The 21,841-nt window shown below is 35.4% G+C and overlaps 1 protein-coding gene across 3 annotated transcripts in view; it reads right to left on the reverse strand.

Moving 5' to 3' along the window:
- Positions 1-21,841, reverse strand: part of LOC150108891 (uncharacterized) — a 461,422-nt gene that overhangs the window by 63,371 nt on the left and 376,210 nt on the right. For all 3 annotated transcript variants that reach the window (XM_090410738.1, XM_090410720.1, XM_090410728.1), the window contains one exon: positions 10,597-10,713. In XM_090410738.1, coding sequence (XP_090266864.1) covers positions 10,597-10,713 — 117 coding nt within the window. The remainder of the gene's footprint in view (positions 1-10,596; positions 10,714-21,841) is intronic.

Genomic DNA, 21,841 nt, shown 5'->3' on the forward strand with positions numbered 1-21,841 from the left:
ATTAAGCAATTATTTTGGCATAAATAATGTATAAGCATGTAAACGAAATATCAGTATTCCTGTTAGAATATAGGTAATCAACAATCGAAAAGGAAACAAGACATTCTTGACATATTCTGCACTACAGCCTGGGGTACTTTAGTGTTCTCCCCTTTCTTCTCAATAGCACTGAGAGTAATAAGCCTTCAACTTTTCCTCCAGCTAAGAGGATATTACCAAGTATTTAGAAGACGTAGATTATTTCAGAAATAGCTTCCAGCAGCAGAAGTAATATTTATATTTTTTTAAAGAAAAACAAACAAAAATAATACTATTGAACTTTCTTTTGTGTGGTATGCATATAAACAATTTTACATGGTGAAAATATAGCATATTATTTCTAAAATTTCACATAATTTCAGCGGGCAGTAGAACAGCTGGTTTTAGATTGCAAATAAATAGAACAGAATTAGAAGTTTCACAATACAATCTGATTGCCGTATATCTTTTGTCAAAATGGTAAATGAAGTAATTGATTTTGAATGCTGTCTAGAAAAGCTTTCAAACCTGTGAGTTCTAGGAGAGGATAAGGAGGGGGGGGGGGGGGGAGGAAGCATTAGAAAATCTTCAAAATGAAAAAGAATTTTGAATCATTCCGTATATGATATTTTTCCCATTATATTTTCAACATATCTACGAGGATGTGCACTAGATATTATCGTAATATGCATAATACAAATAAATAAATAAATGACGAAGGCGAAGAATCACTGCTAAAATATCATTGGATATAAATTTTTGATACCAAAAAGACACAATGGAAACCGAGTAAGGCAATTTAGCATTTTAACATTTTTTTTTATTTTGTCTTTATGAATAACAAAAAATCGTTTCTAAATCTGAAATGTGATGATCCATATAATGCTATTTCGCTAGAAACGAAAGAAAAAGGACATATTTATTTCAATAAATATTGTTTAAAAATATAAATATTTGACATAATATTTTCAAAGCAAACATTTGAAAATTCTGAAATTCGAAAAAAAATTATTCAATTATTATACGTAAAGTGAAAGAACAATCAGTGCAACTCTTCCGGTGCACTGATTTGTAGAATAAAATACACCAAATTCACTATCACTAAATAGATTCATTGCAAAAGCTGATCAGTGTTGATTTCAGGATTGATTTTTTTTTCGCATATGTGAAATCTGTTTCAATTTTTGGGAAGAGACACAATAAATCATTTTAGAGGCAAGAAAGGTCAAATAACTTAGGACAGTAAATGAAATTCTAAGCAACACAATAGACATAAAGACAGGGGGAGGGGGACACAAAGGTTACTCAGCAACAGTTAATCCACTAATGCTATAGAATAGCCGTAACGAGATTAACGGCAGAGGAAGGTAATGGCATGATAAAAGGTAGAATGCCGACGAAGTTTTGATCCATGAAAAAAGCTAGGGAGTGTTGAATATTTCATCCACACCGGCCGGTTGGAAGGTTAAGAAACTAGCTGATGATAGTAGCATGAGAACAGAATGCTGTAATATGCCATTAGTTACTTCTCTGGTATCCCAATATACAGTTACTGAAATCTATCAGATAATCTTGCACGTGTCTTAATCTTAGGTTACCATGAAGATGGACGTTACGTTGCCAAAATATTGGAAATATATATTCAAGTTTAATTTAATTTATATTCTAGTATAAGTTGTGAATTCCTTAAGTTATTTATAATCATAATTATCAGATAATCTGTTATCCATCCTCTCCCTTAACTAGTCATGAAGCAATTTTTCAAACAACCAACTTAATCAAATCTATAAATAAAGTAGATGCAGACTTGCTTGGTCAATTGGATAATGCACTCTCCTATCAGTTAGGTCATGGGTTTCAATCCAACTCTGGACATGAATGCTTTATGAATAACTTCAGGATAGATGAATTTCAATTTCCAACATGAGACCAATACCTTGGTTAGCAGAGGCCAAAAGTGGCTCGAAAATATCCCATGTTTGGTTTCTATTATGGGTTTTAGCTAACTACAGTACTATGTACAGAAGGTTTACAACTGTTCATGAGTGAGAGTCACATAAAAAAAGAGACTGACAAAACAAGATGCCTACCTTACTACTACCAGACCTCCAGGAAAGACTCATCAAGGGAGGCCAGATATCATCCATGCCAGCTTTCATACCTTTCTTTGGATTCATTTACACTCTGCACTCACTACCTCCAAAAGCAAGCCATTTCAATCACACACCACTATGAGAAAAATCTTAATTTCATCACCTTTTGTGAATACACTATTAAATAATAAACTTATCAGACCTCCAGTGTGTCAAAAGACTCATTATGGGAGGTCCCACTGTTGCGCAAGCACACACACACACACACACACACACACACACACACACACACACACACACACACAGATAATCAAACCATTACTTAAATGAATTCACAATCTCTACACTCCCAATACTCTCAAGGCATTGCTAATCACTCACCACTCTCACCATGCAACAAACCTTTCTCATTTTCCTGCTCACCCATCTCCTCCATAGTATGAAAACACTTGCACATTAACCTGGTAAGAACCCCTTTATGACTCAATTCACATCCTTCTACTCCCTCTCCCATCTTATCCACTACAGTGCTTTGCTCCACCTTTAAACTCTTTGAAAGAATTCTCCTTAAAAGAATTTCACCACTCATCAAAAGAGCACTCCCGATTGAACAAGCTGGTTTCTGGCTGGGAAGAAGTTGCTGTGACCAGGTCCTGGCCCCGAGATTGAAGGACTTAGTCACAGGTCCTTCAATCTGGAAGCCTGCTTCCAGATTGAAGCAGGCTTCCAGAAGAAACTTAAATCCGTAAATCTGGAGTCACTTTCATTGACCTAATATCAGCTTATGACACAGTCTGGATCAGGGGCCTCTTCCTAAAGCTAGGCAATATTATAAGATGCAAAAAACTTTCCAGCTTTATGAATCTATTCTCTCCAATAGAAAGATCCGGGTCCATATTGGTGGAAAAAAGAGCAGGCCCAGATTCCTCCACAACAGTCTCCCACAGGGCTCTGTGTTAGCCCCTTTACTCTTTAGAATCTACATGTTCGACTTACCACATACCAGCTCAAGCAAACATTTGTATGCTGATGACCTAGTGATCCTAAACCAGTCTACCTTCTATCAGTCGACCTGGAAACAACCTTGAACACAGACCTCAACATCTTGGAAGAGCACTTCAAGCAGTGGTACCTGAGGCCAAATCCAAAAAAAACTGTGTCCAAAGCATTCCACCTGAACAATGCAGAGACAACTCAACACCTCAACCTCTTTCAGTGGCAAAATGGTAGAACATGTGCCTCACCCAAAATATCTTGGAATGAGCCTGGACTGGAAAGTACTTTTAATTCTATGAGTAATTCGAAATTCTGGATAAGAATGAAAAATGAATATCGAAATTTACACGAAATAGTAATGAGATTTCTTCTTTGTTTTTTTCCACAAGATATCTTTGTGAAACTGCATTTTCTGCTATGACTGTGCTTAAAACTAAACAGCGGAACTGCCTGCAACTTTCTGACTGTTTCCGCTTGGCTACCATTTCAATTCATCCCAGAATTAATAAGCTAACGGACAGAAAACAGCAACAAAAGTCTCATTAGCCTAACTAAAACTTTCAAATACTCAGTTTTAATAAAATAAACTAAGTTTAATTTTTTTCAATAACTTATAATTGCTGTTTTAAAGTGCTGCGTTTTTAAATTCAAAATATTAATTAGTGATAATTATTATTATTGATAAATTAATAAATTGATAATAGGTTGATATTGATTTGTAGACGACAATGTGTATGCCAAATTATGAGTTCATTTTTATGAATGTTAATTTTTAAACTTGTCTCAATAAAATTCTGCAATTAATTTTGTATTAATTTTTCCCCTATTAAAAACTTCACGGTGCATCAGCAACTTGATTTATAAATATTTGGCATGCGCCGACACGTCAGCAATTCGATTTGTAAACGTTTCGCATGCACACATAAAAACGTTCGCCACCACTGTCGTACAACATAGTGTTAAATAGGGAAAAGTGCATTTAAAAACACGTGCTTTTAATAATTTAAGGAGTTTTTTGATTTTAGAGTATGATTTTATGAACAAGTATATACATGCACTGTCATGGCAATTTTTTATGTGACATTACTTGCAAAACATCTTAAAAAATATATTTTGTAAACTGGTTTTTGGTTATCCGACATCAGAATTTTTCTTCAATAGCAGTTTTCAATCTATATTAGATTTATTTATTTTCTAATATTATCTATTTTAGATATATTTTATTTATCAGGTAAGTAATTTTGTTTTAATTTATTAACTTATTTTATAATTAAATCTATCATATTTAATTCTAGAGTATGACTAGTCGTGAGAGATATTATTATGGAAGAAAATACCCAAGTGGGCATGAAAAACGAAAGCAAAAACAAGAAAAAGAAGTGGCTGAGGAATGTCAAAGAAATTCACTGTTTAAATTTATGAAGTTGAACTCGTATATTTGTTGAGATATATCAGTTGATAATGGGAGTTCTGAAATAACTACAAACAGTTCTTCGGCTTCAACATTAATTAATAACGAGAGCTCTGAAATACTCAAGGGAAGCGGAGAACATGACGTGTTTGGTCAAACAATGAGTATTGAAGATCCTAAAACTGAGACACCAGAGGAAGGTGAACTATTTACTATTGATGATCCAGCAACATGGCCCAAAATTTTGGACAACGCAACACTAACACAAATTGTACAACGTGGTCCACTGTCTCCTTCGACTGAAAATGATTTTCCAAAAGATGACAACAAGAGGTGTTTTTCCACAGCTCACTATGTTAGGACAATTGCAAATGGAGAGAAGCAAAACAGAAGATGGCTTGTATATTCAAACTCTTCCAACTCAATTTTTTTTTTTTGTTGCAAATTATTTTCTTCTGATGATAATTTTTTATCTAATAATGGCTTTTCTGACTGGTGACATGTTAGTAAAAGATTAAAGTCGCACGAACGAAATCCATTGCACATGAAGTGCATGCATTCATGGACACAAATGGAATGTAATTTAAAAAATCACAATACAATTGATCAGGCAAATAAAAATGTCATAAAATTTGAAGCAGAACGATTAAGAAATGTTTTAAGATGAATAGTAGCAGCAATTCTTTATTTATCCGAACATAATTTAGCTTTCAGAGGTAATTTTGATACTTTGTACACAGCCCATAACGGTAATTTTTTTGGAATCATAGAATTAATTGCAGAATTTGATCCACTTTTAAAATATCATTTAATGCAATGTTCAGGAAAAAAAATTATAGGTAAGAAACAAAATTCGTATCTATCACCCATTGTGCAAAATGAATTAATTGCTGATATGGGAACCAAAATTCAACAAAATATTGTAAATATGATATGACAGGCAAAGTACTATTCAATAATTCTCGATTGTACTCCTGAAGTTGGTCATCAGGAGCAAATTTCAGTAAATTTGAGATTTTTACATATATTTGAAGCAGATATTGAAATTCGTGAACACTTTTTGATGTTTTTTAACAACTAATGACACTACTGGTAAAGGTATATATGAAAATATAAAATCACTTTTGAATAAATTAAATCTTAAATTGTCAAATTGTAGAGGGCAAGGGTATGATAACGGGGTGAATATGAAAGGAGTATATAAGAGAGTCCGTGCTTACATTTTAAATGAAAACGAAAAGGCATTTTATACTCCTTGCGCCTGTCATAATTTAAATTTGATTTTAGGGGATGTCACAAAATCATCAATTATAGCAATAAATTTTTTTAATGTTATACAAAAAATATATACATTATTTGCCGCCTCAACTTCACGTTGGGACATATTAAAGAAATGTGTTAAACAATTAACTCTAAAACCATTATGTGATACAAGATGGGAATGTAGAATAGAATCAGTTAGAGCTGTACGTTTTCAAATACAAGAATTTTTAAATGCACTAAAAGAATTATTTAAAACTGCATCGGATAATACTATCAAAGTAGAAGTGGTTTCAGTATATGAACAAATAGATTCATTTGAGTTTATACTAAGGCTTGTAATTTGGTATGAGCTTTTGCAAAAGTTAATTTAGTAAATAAAGTATTACAAAATGCAAAAATTCCCTTAGATGTAGCAACTAAGCTTATAAAGAGTTAGTGCAGTACTTTGAAGAGCAGAGAATATCAAGATTTGATAGGTGTTTTGAGACTGCTAAAGAACTGTCAAATCTATTAGATATAGAAATTAAATTTAAAGAAAGTCGAGTACGTCGAAGAGAAGTATTTTTTGATTATGAAACATCAGATGAAATCACACATAGGTGATAACAAAGGTAATTTTAGGATAAATTTCTTTTTTGTAATTTTAGATACTACTCTGCAATCTGTCAAAAATAATTTGAATTGTATGTAATTCCCCAAAAATCATTTGGATTTCTTTATGATATGAAATTAATAAGAAAAATGACAGAAAATGAATTAAAATTTTGCTGCAAACAGCTGTATCAAAAATTAAGTACAGATATTGATGAATCTGAATTTTACAATGAATTAATTATTTTTAAAAATATTGTTCCAGAAGATGCACCCATTAATATTTTAAAATTCATAATTGCAAATAATTTGTCGGATATTTATCCAAATATTACTACGACATTTAAAATATTATTGACCAGTCCAGTTACGGTTGCATCAGCAGAAAGGTCATTTTCCAAATTAAAATTAATAAAAACCTATTTGCGATCTTCTATGTCTCAAGAAGGTTTGTCGTCCCTGACAATAATATCTATAGAGCATGAAATTGCAAAAAATTTGAATTTTGATAGCGTTATAAATGATTTTATTGATAAGTGCATTACGTTAAATAAAATTTAATATATTAAGATTTCTTTTAAATCTTATAAGTTGTTTTATATATATTTCATTCTTTATAGTAAAAACTGATTTTTTTTGATATTTTATATTATTATTTATATTATTAAATAAATCATTGTTCTGTGTATTTATATGATAATGTGTACTTACATAATAAAATAATATATCATGTACATACAAACACATTTATTTTTTAACTAATTTTTTCCCTTTACTTAAATTGATGCTAAAGAGCATACTTACAAAAGAAGATTTATTGTTACATAGACCATATATTTACAACGTACTTAAGCTCTTACAAATTGCCTACAGGTTTCGCTAGTAACTGACCAGCTTTCTCAAGGCTTGCATAGTACAAAAAAGAGGTAAATGCAAAAAAGGTTTCAAAATACAAAGAACCGTTAGTACCTGTTAGGTAGCTAGGGTGACACGTTCGCGTGACATAACTACTCAGCATCATGAACACACATTACATGCAAACGTGTAATATGGTTATTTGCGTACTGTAGCTCTGTTGAACTGAGGGAGTTAATTAGATTTTTCCAGGTATCGTTCAGAATGGCCCCTTGATTTCTGTTTAGGTTACTTCCCGTACGTAGTACAACTGCCGCTTCTTTAAATACTCGATGCCTGTAATCCTCGTCTATGTAGGGCATGGAGCTGTTATTCCAGTCTATAGTGTGGTTCGAAGTTGAAAAGTGATGTGCCAATCCTGAGATGATCGTTCTGTTGTGATTAACATCGCCTATATGTTCTTTCTGTCTTATTTCCAGGCTTCTCGAAGTCTGTCCGATGTAGGAAAGACCGCACGTGCATGGGATATTATACACACCTGGATATTTATAAAATGGCACACTGTCTTTAGGGAATCTTAGGACCTGTCTTATGCTATTTATTGGTTTAAATACAACCCTGATGTTATGTGTCTTTAACAATCTTGCAATTTTTGTTGAAGTTGAACCTATAAAGGGGATGATAAAGGGGATACTTCATGTGCAAACTTGGTATGCTATCTTGGATAAAGGATTAAACAAGAATATAATTTCTTGTAAAGTATAATTTGATCTTTACGAGAGTGGATAAGGGCAACCAGTTTAATATTAAGTTTGAATGCAGTGCTTAGCTCTGGCTATTTTTTCTGAGGTTCTCCAGATGAATGGAATAGTAATAGCATCACAATAATCTGTATGTTGAGATGTGAGGTTATTGGGGAAGCAACTGTTTTGATAATTTTTTTATTGGCATTGTAATGAAAAAGTCTGGTCAGTCTGTGCCATGGATACCTTGCATGGAATCAAATGGGAAAAAACTACTATACTTCACTGCAGCAAATACAAACTTGAAATTTTTTTATTGGAATCAAGAGCAGATTTGAAAAACCAACTAAATCTAAATAAATGTGATTAACTTTAACTTTCAAGATTTGGGAAACATTACTTCTTAAACTTCCCACACCATTTACATAAGTGTACTAATACTCTTTATGATTATGCCATAATTAACATGTTCGCTGCTAACTACGAGTATATTCGTAGTTGGTATATAAGCCCCACAAGCCAGCTACGAGTATACTCATATGATGTTTACCGCTGGCAACGAGATTACCCATACTGACCTAGAAGAAGTCAAAATGCTTGGCGTGCTGGGCTAGCAGCAAAACTGTGTATACTTGTAGTTCGTATATGAGCCCCAGAGTATACTCATATGACACTTACCGCCAGCAACGAGATTATCCATACTGACTTTGAAGAAGTGAAATTGCTTGGCACACAAGAACAAACTATGCTGAAGTAGCGTGGCAACGAACGTGTTAATACTTATGTTAGTTTAATGTATGAACTTTAAAAAAAAAATTGGAAAGGTATTTTAGAGTAAATTTGTTGGGAGCAGGCCCTCGTCTTATAAAAAAAAGAATTTACTGGGCTGTAGTCTCACAAAGGTTGAAACCAGTGAGATATATATATATAGCTATTATTACCCATAGAGGGTATACCTCTCTTAGGACTTTAGGCATCTAATGTCTTGCACATATTTTTTATTTATTTTATTTTATTTTATTTTATTTTTTTTGTATGTGTGTGTGTGTTATTACAATTTTTATATTATATTCTGGATAATGATCTGTGTCAGAGATGAAATATCAGAACTAGAGTTTCTGTCTAAGAATTCCCAGGACAAAATTCCTGGAAGTTTTGAATCTTTCCTTATCTCAAATCCTGGACATTTCATAAATTTAATTTTACAAATCTGAAAGGGAAAAGTGTCAAATTTATTATAATTCAGTATTCTATCATGCCGATTATAGAAGATGATTAAAATTTAATTATGAATTAAAATATTTATCGCTGTCATGAATACAATGTTATTTTATACATCTCTATATGTCGCTTTTTAAATATAATATAATAATATTATTATATGACTATGAATCAAATGCAATGAAGCAACCACAAGTAAATAGACATTTTTATTACACATAGTCACTCCAAGTCGGTTCATTCATTTACAGAATTACCTCTCTTATCAGGTGGTTCATTAGTAAAATGAAAACAAAAGATTACTACTAGTAGCCAATGGACTTTCATATTGTTGATGAAGTTACTATTTTTCATTTTTACTTCTAAAAAATTTTAAGAGCCCCCCATAACTTAGTCAGTATAGACAAAGCCCTTTGGTCGAGAAGAACTGGGTTTGATTCGACTCTAAGATGTGAGAAACCGTTATCTGATCTCTTCTGACTAAAGGTGAGTTAGCCGGTTTCATATAGAGGTAAGGTTTTTTTCAGTCAGAAACTTAGGTTTTTTCAACCTCAGAACAGGCAAACTGGCCCTGTGAACATGCACATCTATGGGCATAAAAATAAAAATTGACGCTAAAGTACCCCTTATAGGAAGGAGTCTAGCCATTTTAGCCCCCACCTATCTTTTGGAGACTGAGAGGGCAGTTCAATCTCCACCAGTAGCCAATCAGAGATAGTATCATCTCTTGGTCCCTAACCCTAGCAGAATATTTTATTGTTTGAAAACAGCTTGGATTCTATGATTGATTTTCTTGAGTTTTGGGAGAAAAAATCTGCTTATTGGTGCCAGAGATTGACTAACTCAGCTACCAATTGAAAAAACACTTAGAAGTAGTTCCTCTAGTTGGTAACTAGAATTGAGCCTCTTTCTTCGAGGCCTAGCAGAGAGGATGCAAACAATATCTCCACTGAGATACACAGGCGTCTAAGACAGATTGAACGTATGCAAATTGTAGATTATGGTGGATACAAAGAGGAGCAGTATCATTGAGATTTACAAGTTGATGCGAGTTGAAGTACAATATCAGACTTAAGAGAGTAGTAGAATAAAAGATTATTCCTAGAAAATACAAGTGTTGCCAATAGTTTTTTTTCTTTCTTTTTCTTTAATCTCTTTTCTGCATAAGGAGTTGCCTGAGATACAGAGCAAGGAATTCTGATTTCTAATCTATGTAATTGTCAATGTATTTTCCACAAGTAATCATAAGAATACCTGGGGGCTAAAAAGAAATAGCCTTATATATCAACTAGTTTTTCAAAAAAAAATAAAAAATTAATAATAATAATAATAAATAAAATAAAACAATATCTGAAAAGAACTTTTTAATGAGGGGGGAAAATACCTAGACAAAAATATTACAAACCCTTGTAATAGATTCTTGGTGCTAACTTTTTGGAACTGAAAGTGTCACTGTCTGTGTCTCCAGATTCCGTATAACCACTAGACTCTGGTCCTCTGCATTTCTCTTCTGTTTCCAGTTCTGCATAAAACAATAAATATACTGTATATATTTTATCTGGAAAGTATATACATTAAGTGACAATATCTGGCCACTGAACATCCTTTTAATATTTGGCATGTACTAAAACTAATCAACTCTGCAAATGATATCATTCTGATAAGCTAGAAGTCGATAGCCTCTCATCAAGTCAATAAATCAGCTGAGACAAACTGGTCTCAGCTGATTTATTGATATAGCATACCTTGAAACCAAATCAGTTGCAGTGTTATGGAAAATTAGAAATAAAAGGATACGCAATTCACATAAAATTTTATGCTAAATGTTGGTTTGAAATATCATAGTCAGTATTAAAGTATTCATAAAGTACGTAGGCTGTTCAATAAATAATAAGACTATATTTATATAGAAAACAGATTACCTTTAATCGTCATCATTTACATGGTCTTTTTCGAAGTAACTACTGTGAGACACGATGCATTTGTCCCAACGTTGCGTCCACTTGTTAAACACATGTGAGAGTCCGTTTTTTGAGAGTTCTTTCAAAACCACCTCCGCAGCTTTTATACATGCTTTGTTGCTTTCAAAATGGCGGCCTCTTAGTGGTTTCTTGAGCTGAAGAAACAGCCAGAAATCGAACGGTGTGAGATCACGACTGTATGGAGGGTGTGGTAGGATATCTGTGCTGTTCTTCTGCAAAACGTCCACTACGCAACCAGCAACATGTGGCCTTGCATTATCATGGTGCAATAAGAAGCCATTCTTCAGCAATGAACGCTTCCTTCTGACATACTTGATGATAATCGCTGCTGTGTTGATCATTGTCTCTGTGATGGACGTTGAAGGCCTTCCCTCACGTTCAAGATCTTCCATATTTTGCCTTCCTTCCTTAAAAGTTTTATGCCAGTGAAAAACACTTGCCCTCGACATTGCTTCATCGCGGAAAGCTTCGCGTATCATGGTAAAAGTGTCAGATGCCGATTTTTGCAAACACACACAAAATTTAATCGCATAACGCTGTTCCAAGGACGCTTCCATTTCGAAGACTGGTCGCACTTCGTAGGCGCGCCGATGAGCACTTGCGTTTAGTCACGTGACACTCTGGCACATCAGACCGTATACGCCATCTATCAACCTCTTTTGTTAATACATACAGCAACGTTTCTTTATTTCACAGAAATTAATATTCTGATGAGTGGTTTCGCCATGGTAAAATTAGTCTTATTACTTATTGAACAGCCCACGTATATTAGGCTTATGGATTAAAATTACATATTATTATTATGCTATCCTTAGCAATGGGGTTGGAAGCTTGATTACAGAGATGATGAATGGAAAGGAGTGGAGTTGGGTGGTGGGATGCAAGTATCCCAAATAAGGAAGGTGACGAGGTAGATTGCCACATGGTTCTGTTCTGGGAGCACTGTTGTTTAATTTACATATCAATGATAGCGTTCAAGGTTTGAGAGGAGATATTCAGTTGTTTGCTCAATTAGGAAGGCCAAGTTATGACAAGATCTTGTAGCAACAGTATTTGAACAGGTTTTTCTCTGGGCTGAAAAATGGGGACACTTCAGTGTTGTTAAGTGCAAAGTTATGCACTTCAACCAGAAAGATGGAATGAAGTTTATCAAAATGGAGAGATTCTGCTTTCGAAAGTGAGGGATCTGAGGATCCTGGTAGATAGAAAACTGAATTTCAGGGCATATCACAAAAGCTAAGGATTATCCAGAGAATTGCTGCTATAATGCAAAGAACCCAAAACACAGATAAGGCAATAGTACCACTGTATCAGGCACTAACCAAGCCTCATTGGATTTCTGTGCACACATCTGGTCACCTGGCTATATTGATGATAAGAAAACATTGGGAAAGATTGCAGAGGCAAATAATTAAAATTGCCTCAGCAATTTGGAATGTTGAGTATGCAGTTGAGAAAATGTGATCTGCAGAGCTTGGTAGATAGTGGAAAGAAAGGTAATATGAAATACATAAGTTAGTGAGGGGAATCTATCAGATAGATAGGTTCATCTTACATGTCTCAATCAGATAGAGGGAAATTACTGCACAAGGTAGTGGGAGAACGAAGGTCATGTGAGTAAGGAAGCAAAATGATTTTTTGCATTGCAAGTAATGTATAAGTGAAATGCATTACTGGAGTGGGTGGTGAGTGCAGAAACATTGTCTTGAAGGCAGGCTATGATACTTATTGTCTATGAGTGTTCAATATCCCATGATGGGTCTTTGGACTCCATAGAGACTTGGAAGTAATACCAATACTAATTTGCCATAAAATAAAACATCATTCTAACAAGACAATTTAAGCAATAAATCAAATATAATTATCCGTATAGACACTTTTTTCCATATTCCTAACAAATAATTAATCTAATCATTTAGAAATTATGCAAAGATATTTAAATTAATTTATATGTCTTTACAAATCACTTAATAGTGTTATGCCTTCATTTATTCTGTTTCTTCTTCTTGTAATGCCTTTTAGGGAGGTCCCTTAATTGATTTTAAAATAAAATTCTTATCCTATGTAAATACATAAGGATTTACGTATTTTATGTTATCTTTATTTTGAAAACAGTTAAGTAATAACTGCAGTTAACAAAGTGGGAGAGCAGGATCAGAGACACAAAAACTGGAAATGGCAAACATGCCAAGCATCCTTCATTAGAAGTTCTCCCTTGCTGAAGCAGATGCCTGTGACCCATAATCTAGCTTAGAGTAGACATTCACTGTATCAGCATGACTTCCTCTCTTCAGATTTCTCACCAATGTCACAGTATCGCATTTTTTTCACCCAAACTTTTCCTCACACACATAAATGATACTTTTCTTTTTTTCTCTTCTTGGACTGAATGACACCTCTAGTCTTTCCTATCAGAAATAGATCATATCCATAACTTCCTTGGTCAACCAAAAACTAGGTCTTTTCCATTAAGATACTACCTATCACCTGTACAGCTGAACTTACTAATCCTATAAAAATACAAAATTTGCACAATCTTAAAATATCATTTTCAGATAAGGGGTGGTGCAACAGAAAGGTTCCTAAAAACTGATAACCAGAAAAGGACAATCCAGTTAACTGATAAGTTCTCTCTCACAGGCTTGCTGAAGTCATTTTCTAAAAGGTGATTTTGTTTCTGCTTTATGTCTTTTCCATAGGCATTTTCATAGATACTTGTTTACTGAATTGACTTCCATCATTTCTCTGTTTTTCTCTATGCTCATAAAAAACCCATCCCAAATTTCTTAATGTGTACCTTCAAGGGATGTTCAGGTTACTATGACAGCACTACATGATTAAGTTTACATTATTAGTAATCTGCTATCAGCAGTTTTCCTCCACATTGATTGATTACTTGTTAGAACTCTAATATTGTCATATCTAACATCCTGTGCTTCTAAGGCACTTCTGACTGAATCAATCCACCTAGACCTTGCTCTACCTCTGGGTCTCTTTCCTGCCATCTTGGTATCAAACACCTGTTTTACTAACCTTTCTTCACCCATTCTCTATCAAAGTGCACATACCACCTTAGATTAACTCTGTTCACACATTCTTGAATGCTAACAACAAGTTCCTTTCTACTATCTTCATTTTTAATATGATTCTGCCATTGACGACAACAGTTCACTCCCCTAATTTTTCTCAGCACCCTCATATCTGTTGTCTCTAATCAAGTGATTTATTTTTAACCCAACTTTCAGATCCATAACTTAAATCCGGTTTGAGCATTGTCTTGTACATGGCTAGTTTCGTGTTTTGACTAATTTCTCTCTTATTCTATATAAATTTATTCAGCTGTCTACCCACTCACTGGCTTTGCTTATTCTGTTGTCTATTTCCAGGTTTAACTTACCATCATCACTAAAAACTGTGTAAATAGCTGAAATATTTTACTTGTTCTATAGGATCTCCATTCAAAATACAGCTGAAGTTTTCTATGTTCCTGTTTATTTTTCATAGTTTTGGTCTTTCTAATTTCATACCAAATTTGTCACAGCTGTTATTTAATTTAGAGAATCCAGGAGACCTTCACTAGATGTATTTAGGAGTATAACATCATCTGCATAAAGCAAAGAACTAATCAGGCCAAATGCCACTTTCTTTCATAATGTGATCTATATAGATCACATATGGGCAACCCCCGGCCCATGGGCCGGATCAGGCCCTCTACTTCTTTTGATCCGGCCCCAATCTATTTCAGCGAAGTTTGTCTGATTCATGGTGGGAGAAAACATGGTGTGTTCTACTAACTCATATTAAGCTGACGTCATATGACTTGCGCAAAACACACTATGTTTTCTCCAACCAAGGTCTCTTTCTCACTTTGACTAGTGGTGTGTGAACGTGTTACAACGTACCAGTTCGGTACTTGAGTTGGTGTTATGCTTTGTTCAGTGCCTACATTGATGTTATGTTCTGTTCAGTGCCTGCGTTGATGTTAATAATTTGGTCCAGCCCTTGACTCGGACAGAATGATAATTTGGTCCCCGAACTAGGAAAGGTTGTCCATGCCTGATATAGATGATGAAAAAGAGTGGAGATTATGTGCATCCTTGTTTTACCCCTGATCATGACCACCTCTATTTGGCCTGAACCCAGCTTGTTCTCCACCACAATTTTTCTCAACCTCTTTTCAAGTATGCTGGCATAAATCTTACCTGGAAGATTTAGTAAAGAAATTCTTCTGTAATTCTCATATTCAACTTTATTCAATTTTTTATTGGAACTATGAGCTCTACTCCAATCATCTGGAATTCGACCTTCAGACCAGGTCCTCTGAATTATACAGTGTAACCACTGCAAAACGTTTATACCTCCATACTTAAGCATTTCTCGTTAAATATCATCTACTCCAGCTGCCTTTCCATATTTCAAGTTTTTGATGGCTTTGAAAATTTTCTAGTATAGTTCTGTCACTGCTTGTTTTGTTTAACATTCTTTCAAAGTAATTACTCTAGACATCTAGGATATCCTTATCTTCAGTTTTCATGTTACTTTTATGATCTTTGATTCCTTTTACAGTACTCTTTCCTCCATTTCTGAGCATTTTCAATAGCCTCCAGAACATATTGCCACCTTCCTGATATTTTCTATATTCTTACCCAAATCTTTTCATGACTTTTGTTTAGCTACTTTTACATGTAGCTTAGCTCAGTTACATTTTTCTCTGTATTCTTTTATGGCATCTTCTGACTTATTTGCTAGGAACTTTTGGTATGCTTTCTTCTTTTCCCAAGACTGCTTCTTTAACTTCCTGTGTTCACCATTGGGGTTCTTATTTTTTCTATTCTTGCAGACAATTTCACCACATATCTGCCTAGCTGAATGAATCAATGTCTTCTTCAGAGTTTGCCACTGAGACAGGAAGGTTTGGTTCTTGTTTTCAATTCTATTATGTTTGTATAGTCGAGTCTACAGTTTATCTATAAAATCTGTTCAACTTCAATTCTTTTTAAAACTTTCTTACATACTGGAAAGACTTTTATTGGGATTATATTGATCAAGTGCATATAATAAACAACTAAGTTATACCAACTAGTTTCACCAACTAAGTCTGTTGGCATCTTCAGGGTACATAAGGTACATAACTGATGTACAGCATTAAAAAGTAAAAAACTGCTACAAACTATAATCAACCGATTCCAATTATATTAAACAAAGAACAGAGTGCGTACAATACATTAATAGAGCGTGGATGATATCACTTGTTGTTATTTAGGAACGTTCTATAGTTGGCACAATAATTCAGTTCTGGCGAGTTGAAGGATCTGATAAGGGTCTTCCAGATCACGGGCAAGATTAGTCCTTGGTTCCTGTTAAGGTTTTGTATACAGCGAGCAACTGTTGTGGCCTCCTTAAAAATTCGGGAGCAGAAGTCCTCCTCCATATAAGGAATTGTGCTTCTATCCAACTCAATGGTATGGTTCGTTCTTGAGAAATGAAAAGCTAACCCCGATTTTTCTTCTCTGTTATTATTGACGTCACCTATGTGTTCTTTTGTCTAATTTCAAGACTCCTTGAAGTTTAGCTGATGTAATTCAAGCCGCACGAGCAGGGTATGTTATAAACGCCAGCATATTTGGAGAAAGGATGGCTATCTTTTGGAGATCTTAAGAATTGTCTAATCATTTCTGTGGGTTTAAAGGCCACTCTTATTTTATGTGGCCTAAGGAGTCTAGCAATCTTATTGGAAACTGTCCCTAAGTATGGAATGACGATGGTAGAAATATAATGTACATCATCTTGTTGTATTTATGCAAAATGTATGTCAAAATGCTAACAAAGGTCCAAAGATTATGTGCGAGTTACCTACGATAGTGTAATGCCTGAGGCAAAAGCATTCTTGAAAGCGAATCGAAGTCGTGTTACACGAAAATAGCGCTCTTCAAGGAGAGAAGTGTTGAGACATAACAACGTGAGGGCAAATAGGAAGGCACCACGAGAAAGTTCTGTAACCAAAAGAGGGCACGGCACGACAAAGGAGAATAAATGCGAGTTCACGTGGGTTTCAGCCCCAGTTTTTTCTATTCCTGTTCTCGTTCAGAGCTATGATGCTGACCAGTGGAAGGAAGCTCTACGATAACTGACAGCAGGCCTTTCCCCGTTGCTGACTGACTAGTATCGAACGAGCTGTATGCGAGATGACGCTGTCCACCAATTCGGGCCATCATAAAGTTTTTACCGGGATGAGAGAATGGAAGGATCCCTTTGGAAAGCGGTCAGGCTAACGACAGTGACTAGCGAGAAGAGCGTTTGCCTAGCAAAGTGCAGAAAATGGCTATACGTGACCCGCTGAAGCAGAAAGGTATCTAAGGACAAAGGGCGGATGAAAGGGACACCAGTAATCTCAAGTAGCGGTGGTAACGTACAGAAATTTCTTATTCAATTATCAATTAGCATTAGAGGAAAAGAGTGAACCAAAATTTTGTTGGATAGGAAGATGGACAATTACTTACAGAACTTTTGAGTGATTAATGTGCTTAGTGATTTGTTAGTTCCATTGGACTGGTAGTCTGAAGATTTAAGATTTTGTATGAAACCTAATTAATGTGGAGGGGCCTATGTTGGCAATTGAAGTTAGGAATTATGAACATGTATTTTGTGCTAAGTGTGTATTTATTTATTTAACCTAAGGATATGAGTTGTATGCTCATTAATTAGAGTGTTCTTTCATTCTTTGTCAATTGGTTTAGTAATGATAATGTGATATGCTTTTGATATGTTTAAACCTATTTGTAAACTCATTAGATTCTTAATAAAGATGTTTTGCTATGTAAGCCTGAGCATGAGACTAATTTTACCACTCATAAAAGTTTGAACCTATGCATAAGGGGAAAATAAGGGAATTTTAGAGTAATAAGGCCATGACTGAAAGCTAAGATTTCTACAGACACTTTAAACTTTTAACAACATTAGGTGGCTCTAGAACTCTGGGAGGTTTCTCTGAGGCAAGAATTCTTCTGATCCTAGAACTCTGACTGGAGCAGCTTAAACAAACAAATTTTGTCAGAGTTCGAAAAGGAAACGATCCCAGAGAAATAGATTAGAGATCTCATTCGTAGTTGGCATAAAAGGGAATAATAGAAGTATAGTTTATAAGAAAAATCAACGACATAACAATACTCGCTCTCCTTGGACAAAAGAAATTACCTTCTTCCACTTCTCAACCACCTAATCCTTGAACACTTTTGTCCACTGGAGCATCTTTTTCTGTAAAGCCTTGATCAACAGGTGTTTCTTCTTCTATTTTTTTTAATCTGTGGACAGTCCTCCCTGAATCCAACAATCTTCAATGGAGCTGTCATGTCAGAAACATTCATCTCTCTTTCTCTCTAGCTGCCAAGTCTCTATTTAAGTCTACAGCAGACAATCTTGAATTCATTCTGCTTCTAACTTGAATAAGTGCAATTTTCCTTTTTTGCCCACATTTTCCTTTTCTGTCAAAAGAAAAAGGTACCTGTCCTAAAGCTCTTTAAAATTGCATTAACAGTACCGAAACCAACACCACACTCATTGGCAATTTGTCTCTGAGTCATGAATGTGTGCTGAGAAAGAGTACATATTTTTCAACATATTCTTGGAGATTTATTCATTTTATAGCTACATAAAATGAAAAAAACACTACAATGTCAGCTTGTTTACACTATTAAAAATGCACAACACTATTAATAAACATATGAGACAGTTAAAACACATAGCACTCAACCAAAATAGTGAACTAAAACCAAAACTGAAACCAAAGACAAAATTTTTGTTAACTGAAAAACAAAAACCAAACCAAAACCAAAAATTTGACGAAAATTCAGTTTGTTCAGATTAATTTGTTTGCTACTGTAGTTATTTAATTTGCAGATTCCTTTACTTTACTTTTTTTTCCCCTACTATGCGAGCTACTTTTATATTTTGTTTAAGCAGTTCTTCAATTAATTCTACCTGTTTTTAATGTAAGGAATGAATGTTACAACTTCCAATCCTAAATGTGTTCTGTTTTTAGTGCCTTTTTTGCTGTTCTTTCTTGATCTGATCTGACTGGGCAGACTGGCTTTGCATCTTGCATTGTTTCTATCATTTAATATTTACATCATACAAGTGGGTTTGGGAAAGGAGAAACTTGTTTACATTTGATTTAAAAGCGTGTATATTGTATTCCTGGGGGGAGACTGTTCCACAGTACAGCAGTAGCAGGGATGGAGGAGGATGAAAAGAAACTTGTTCTGTGGGTTTCAAGGTGTACTGTGAAAGGGTGTAGGGCGGCAGCTGTATGTGTTCCAAAAGGCTTAGTACCGAGTGAGGGAGTTATTGATGCTATTTCAGATGAACATTTGCCTTCAGAGACCAAATGTCTGTGTGAAACTGAGAGGGGAATGAGCTAGTAAGAGATGGGTCATTTATCAATATTATTGGTCTTCTCTGTATTGAGTCAAGCATTTTTATTATTATTATTATTATTCAGGCCTCCATGGAGTCAAAAGACTCATCGTGGGAGGTCCTTCCTAAGAAACACAAGGTCTATCAAGACTCATCAAGGAGAGATCCCCCCCCCCACTTAAGAAACACTAAGTCTATCATACCACTCCTTGAACTCATTGACCGTTCTCGCTCTCACCACTCCATCAGACAGTGCATTCCATGGTTCAACCACCCTCCATGCAAAGAAACCACTCCTCACCCTCTTGCTCACAGTTTCCTTTCGTAACTTTCAGGGATGGCCTCTTGTCATCACTCCTTCCTGCTGTTCAACCAAGCAAAAGAACTCCCCAGTGTCAACCCTGTAACCACCTCTCAACAGTTTAAAAGTCTCAATCATAACACCCTCCTTCTGTCCACCAAACTCTGCAGTCCACATTCCCTCAGCCGATCCTCATAACTATCATTGTACAGTCCTGAAACCATCTTTTATCTGCCTTTGTACCCTTTCCACAGTTAATTTATCCCCTTCAAATCCTGGGGACCAAATCTGAGAACAATAGTACAAGTGTGGTCTGATCAGGGTCTTATACAACAGAATGATAACCACTTTATCTCTGCAGGTCAATGTCCTTCTCATTATTGCAGCAATCCTCTGTGTTACCTTCACCACCTTTGCAATATATCCCCTAAATTTCAGATTTCTATCAATCATCAACCCCAGATCTCTTGTCTCCCCAACTCCTCCCATAGAATATGCAGTGTCCCATCGATGTTTCCCAAACCTCAAGACCTTACATTTTGCTGCATTAAATTAAACCAACACCCCATTCATTTGCCCATCTATCTAGCTTATTCAAATCCTCTTGCAGGGCTGCTGCATCTGCACTATTACTAATGATCCTTCCCAACTTTGCATCATCTGCAAACAACTGAATATCCCTTTGCAATCCACTGACAATGTCATTGATATAAAGGTTAAACAATATAGGTCCCAGTACTGAGCCCTGTGGGACCCCACTTGTAACCCTCTGCTTCCTTGAAACTGCCCCACAATACACAACTCTCTGATACCTATCAGACAGCCAATCCTGAATCCAGTTGACCAATCTGACATCCAGACCCATGTGCTGCAACTTAAATATCAGCTTATCATGTGGCACCCAGTCAAATGCCTTCGCTAAGTCTAAGAAAATTGCAGTATATGCCTTTCCCTCATCTAATGCTCTTGTAACTTTATCATAAAAGGCTAGCATATTGCTAAAACAAGAGCACCCCCCTTCATAAATCCATGTTGACTCTCACAGATAACATTACCCTCATCTGCCCAATGCTGTATACGGTCCTTCACTATTTTCTCCAAGATCTTACTAACTACTGATGACACACAAACTCACCTATAATTAGACACTTCAAGTCTGCTACCGCCCTTATGGAATCGCACTATCTTACCTTCTTTCCATTCCATGGGCACCTTTCCCGCAGCCAGACTTTCATTGAAAAGCCAGGTCAAAGGCACTGTCAGTTCCCTAGCACATTCTCTCAAAACTCGTGGTGAAATACCATCCAGTCCCACAGCTTTACTGACATCCAGAGTACTCAGCATTTCAAACACACTCTCCTCCTGTACCTCTAAACCTCGAACCTGCCCTATCCCTCTAGCATTAAAACTGACTCCTCCAGGATGAAATACTCCAATACAGTGTTCAATGATCAATTCTACTATATCCTCTGCATCATTTACTCTATTCCCATTATTATCCCACAATATCATTCTTCCACAGTCATTTCTCCTACTACTGGCCACATATCTAAAAAATTCCCTAGGATCCATACTAGTCATTTTGTGGGAGCTTTTAGGAGCCCCACTCTAAATGTGTTAGTAGTATTCAATAGATGGGTGGATTGGTGATTTGTAAAAAGTTAACAGCTGTTTAGAGGTGAAGTAACATTTTGGGCAAAAGAGAAATCCTAGTTTTTTGGAAACTGAGGATGCAATGGTTGTGATGTGTTTATGCCAGGAGAGGCCTGATGTCAGGGTAATTCCAAGAAGAGAAATCTCATCTTGTCTGGAAATTTGAGTGTTATCAAATTTGTTTGTTGATTCCTCAGCTTTAGCCAGGCATGTTGATGTGGCCTTCATACATAGGGTGGCCCTTCTGGTAGTTTACGCTACCAGAATTCATTGCCCATTCATTTTCTCACCACACTGAGATA

Source organism: Typopeltis vanoorti, chromosome 2 (genome assembly GCF_054136105.1).
Source record: "Typopeltis vanoorti isolate ZY-2024b chromosome 2, IOZ_Tvanoo_1.0, whole genome shotgun sequence".
Taxonomy (NCBI): Eukaryota; Metazoa; Arthropoda; class Arachnida; order Uropygi; family Thelyphonidae; genus Typopeltis; species Typopeltis vanoorti.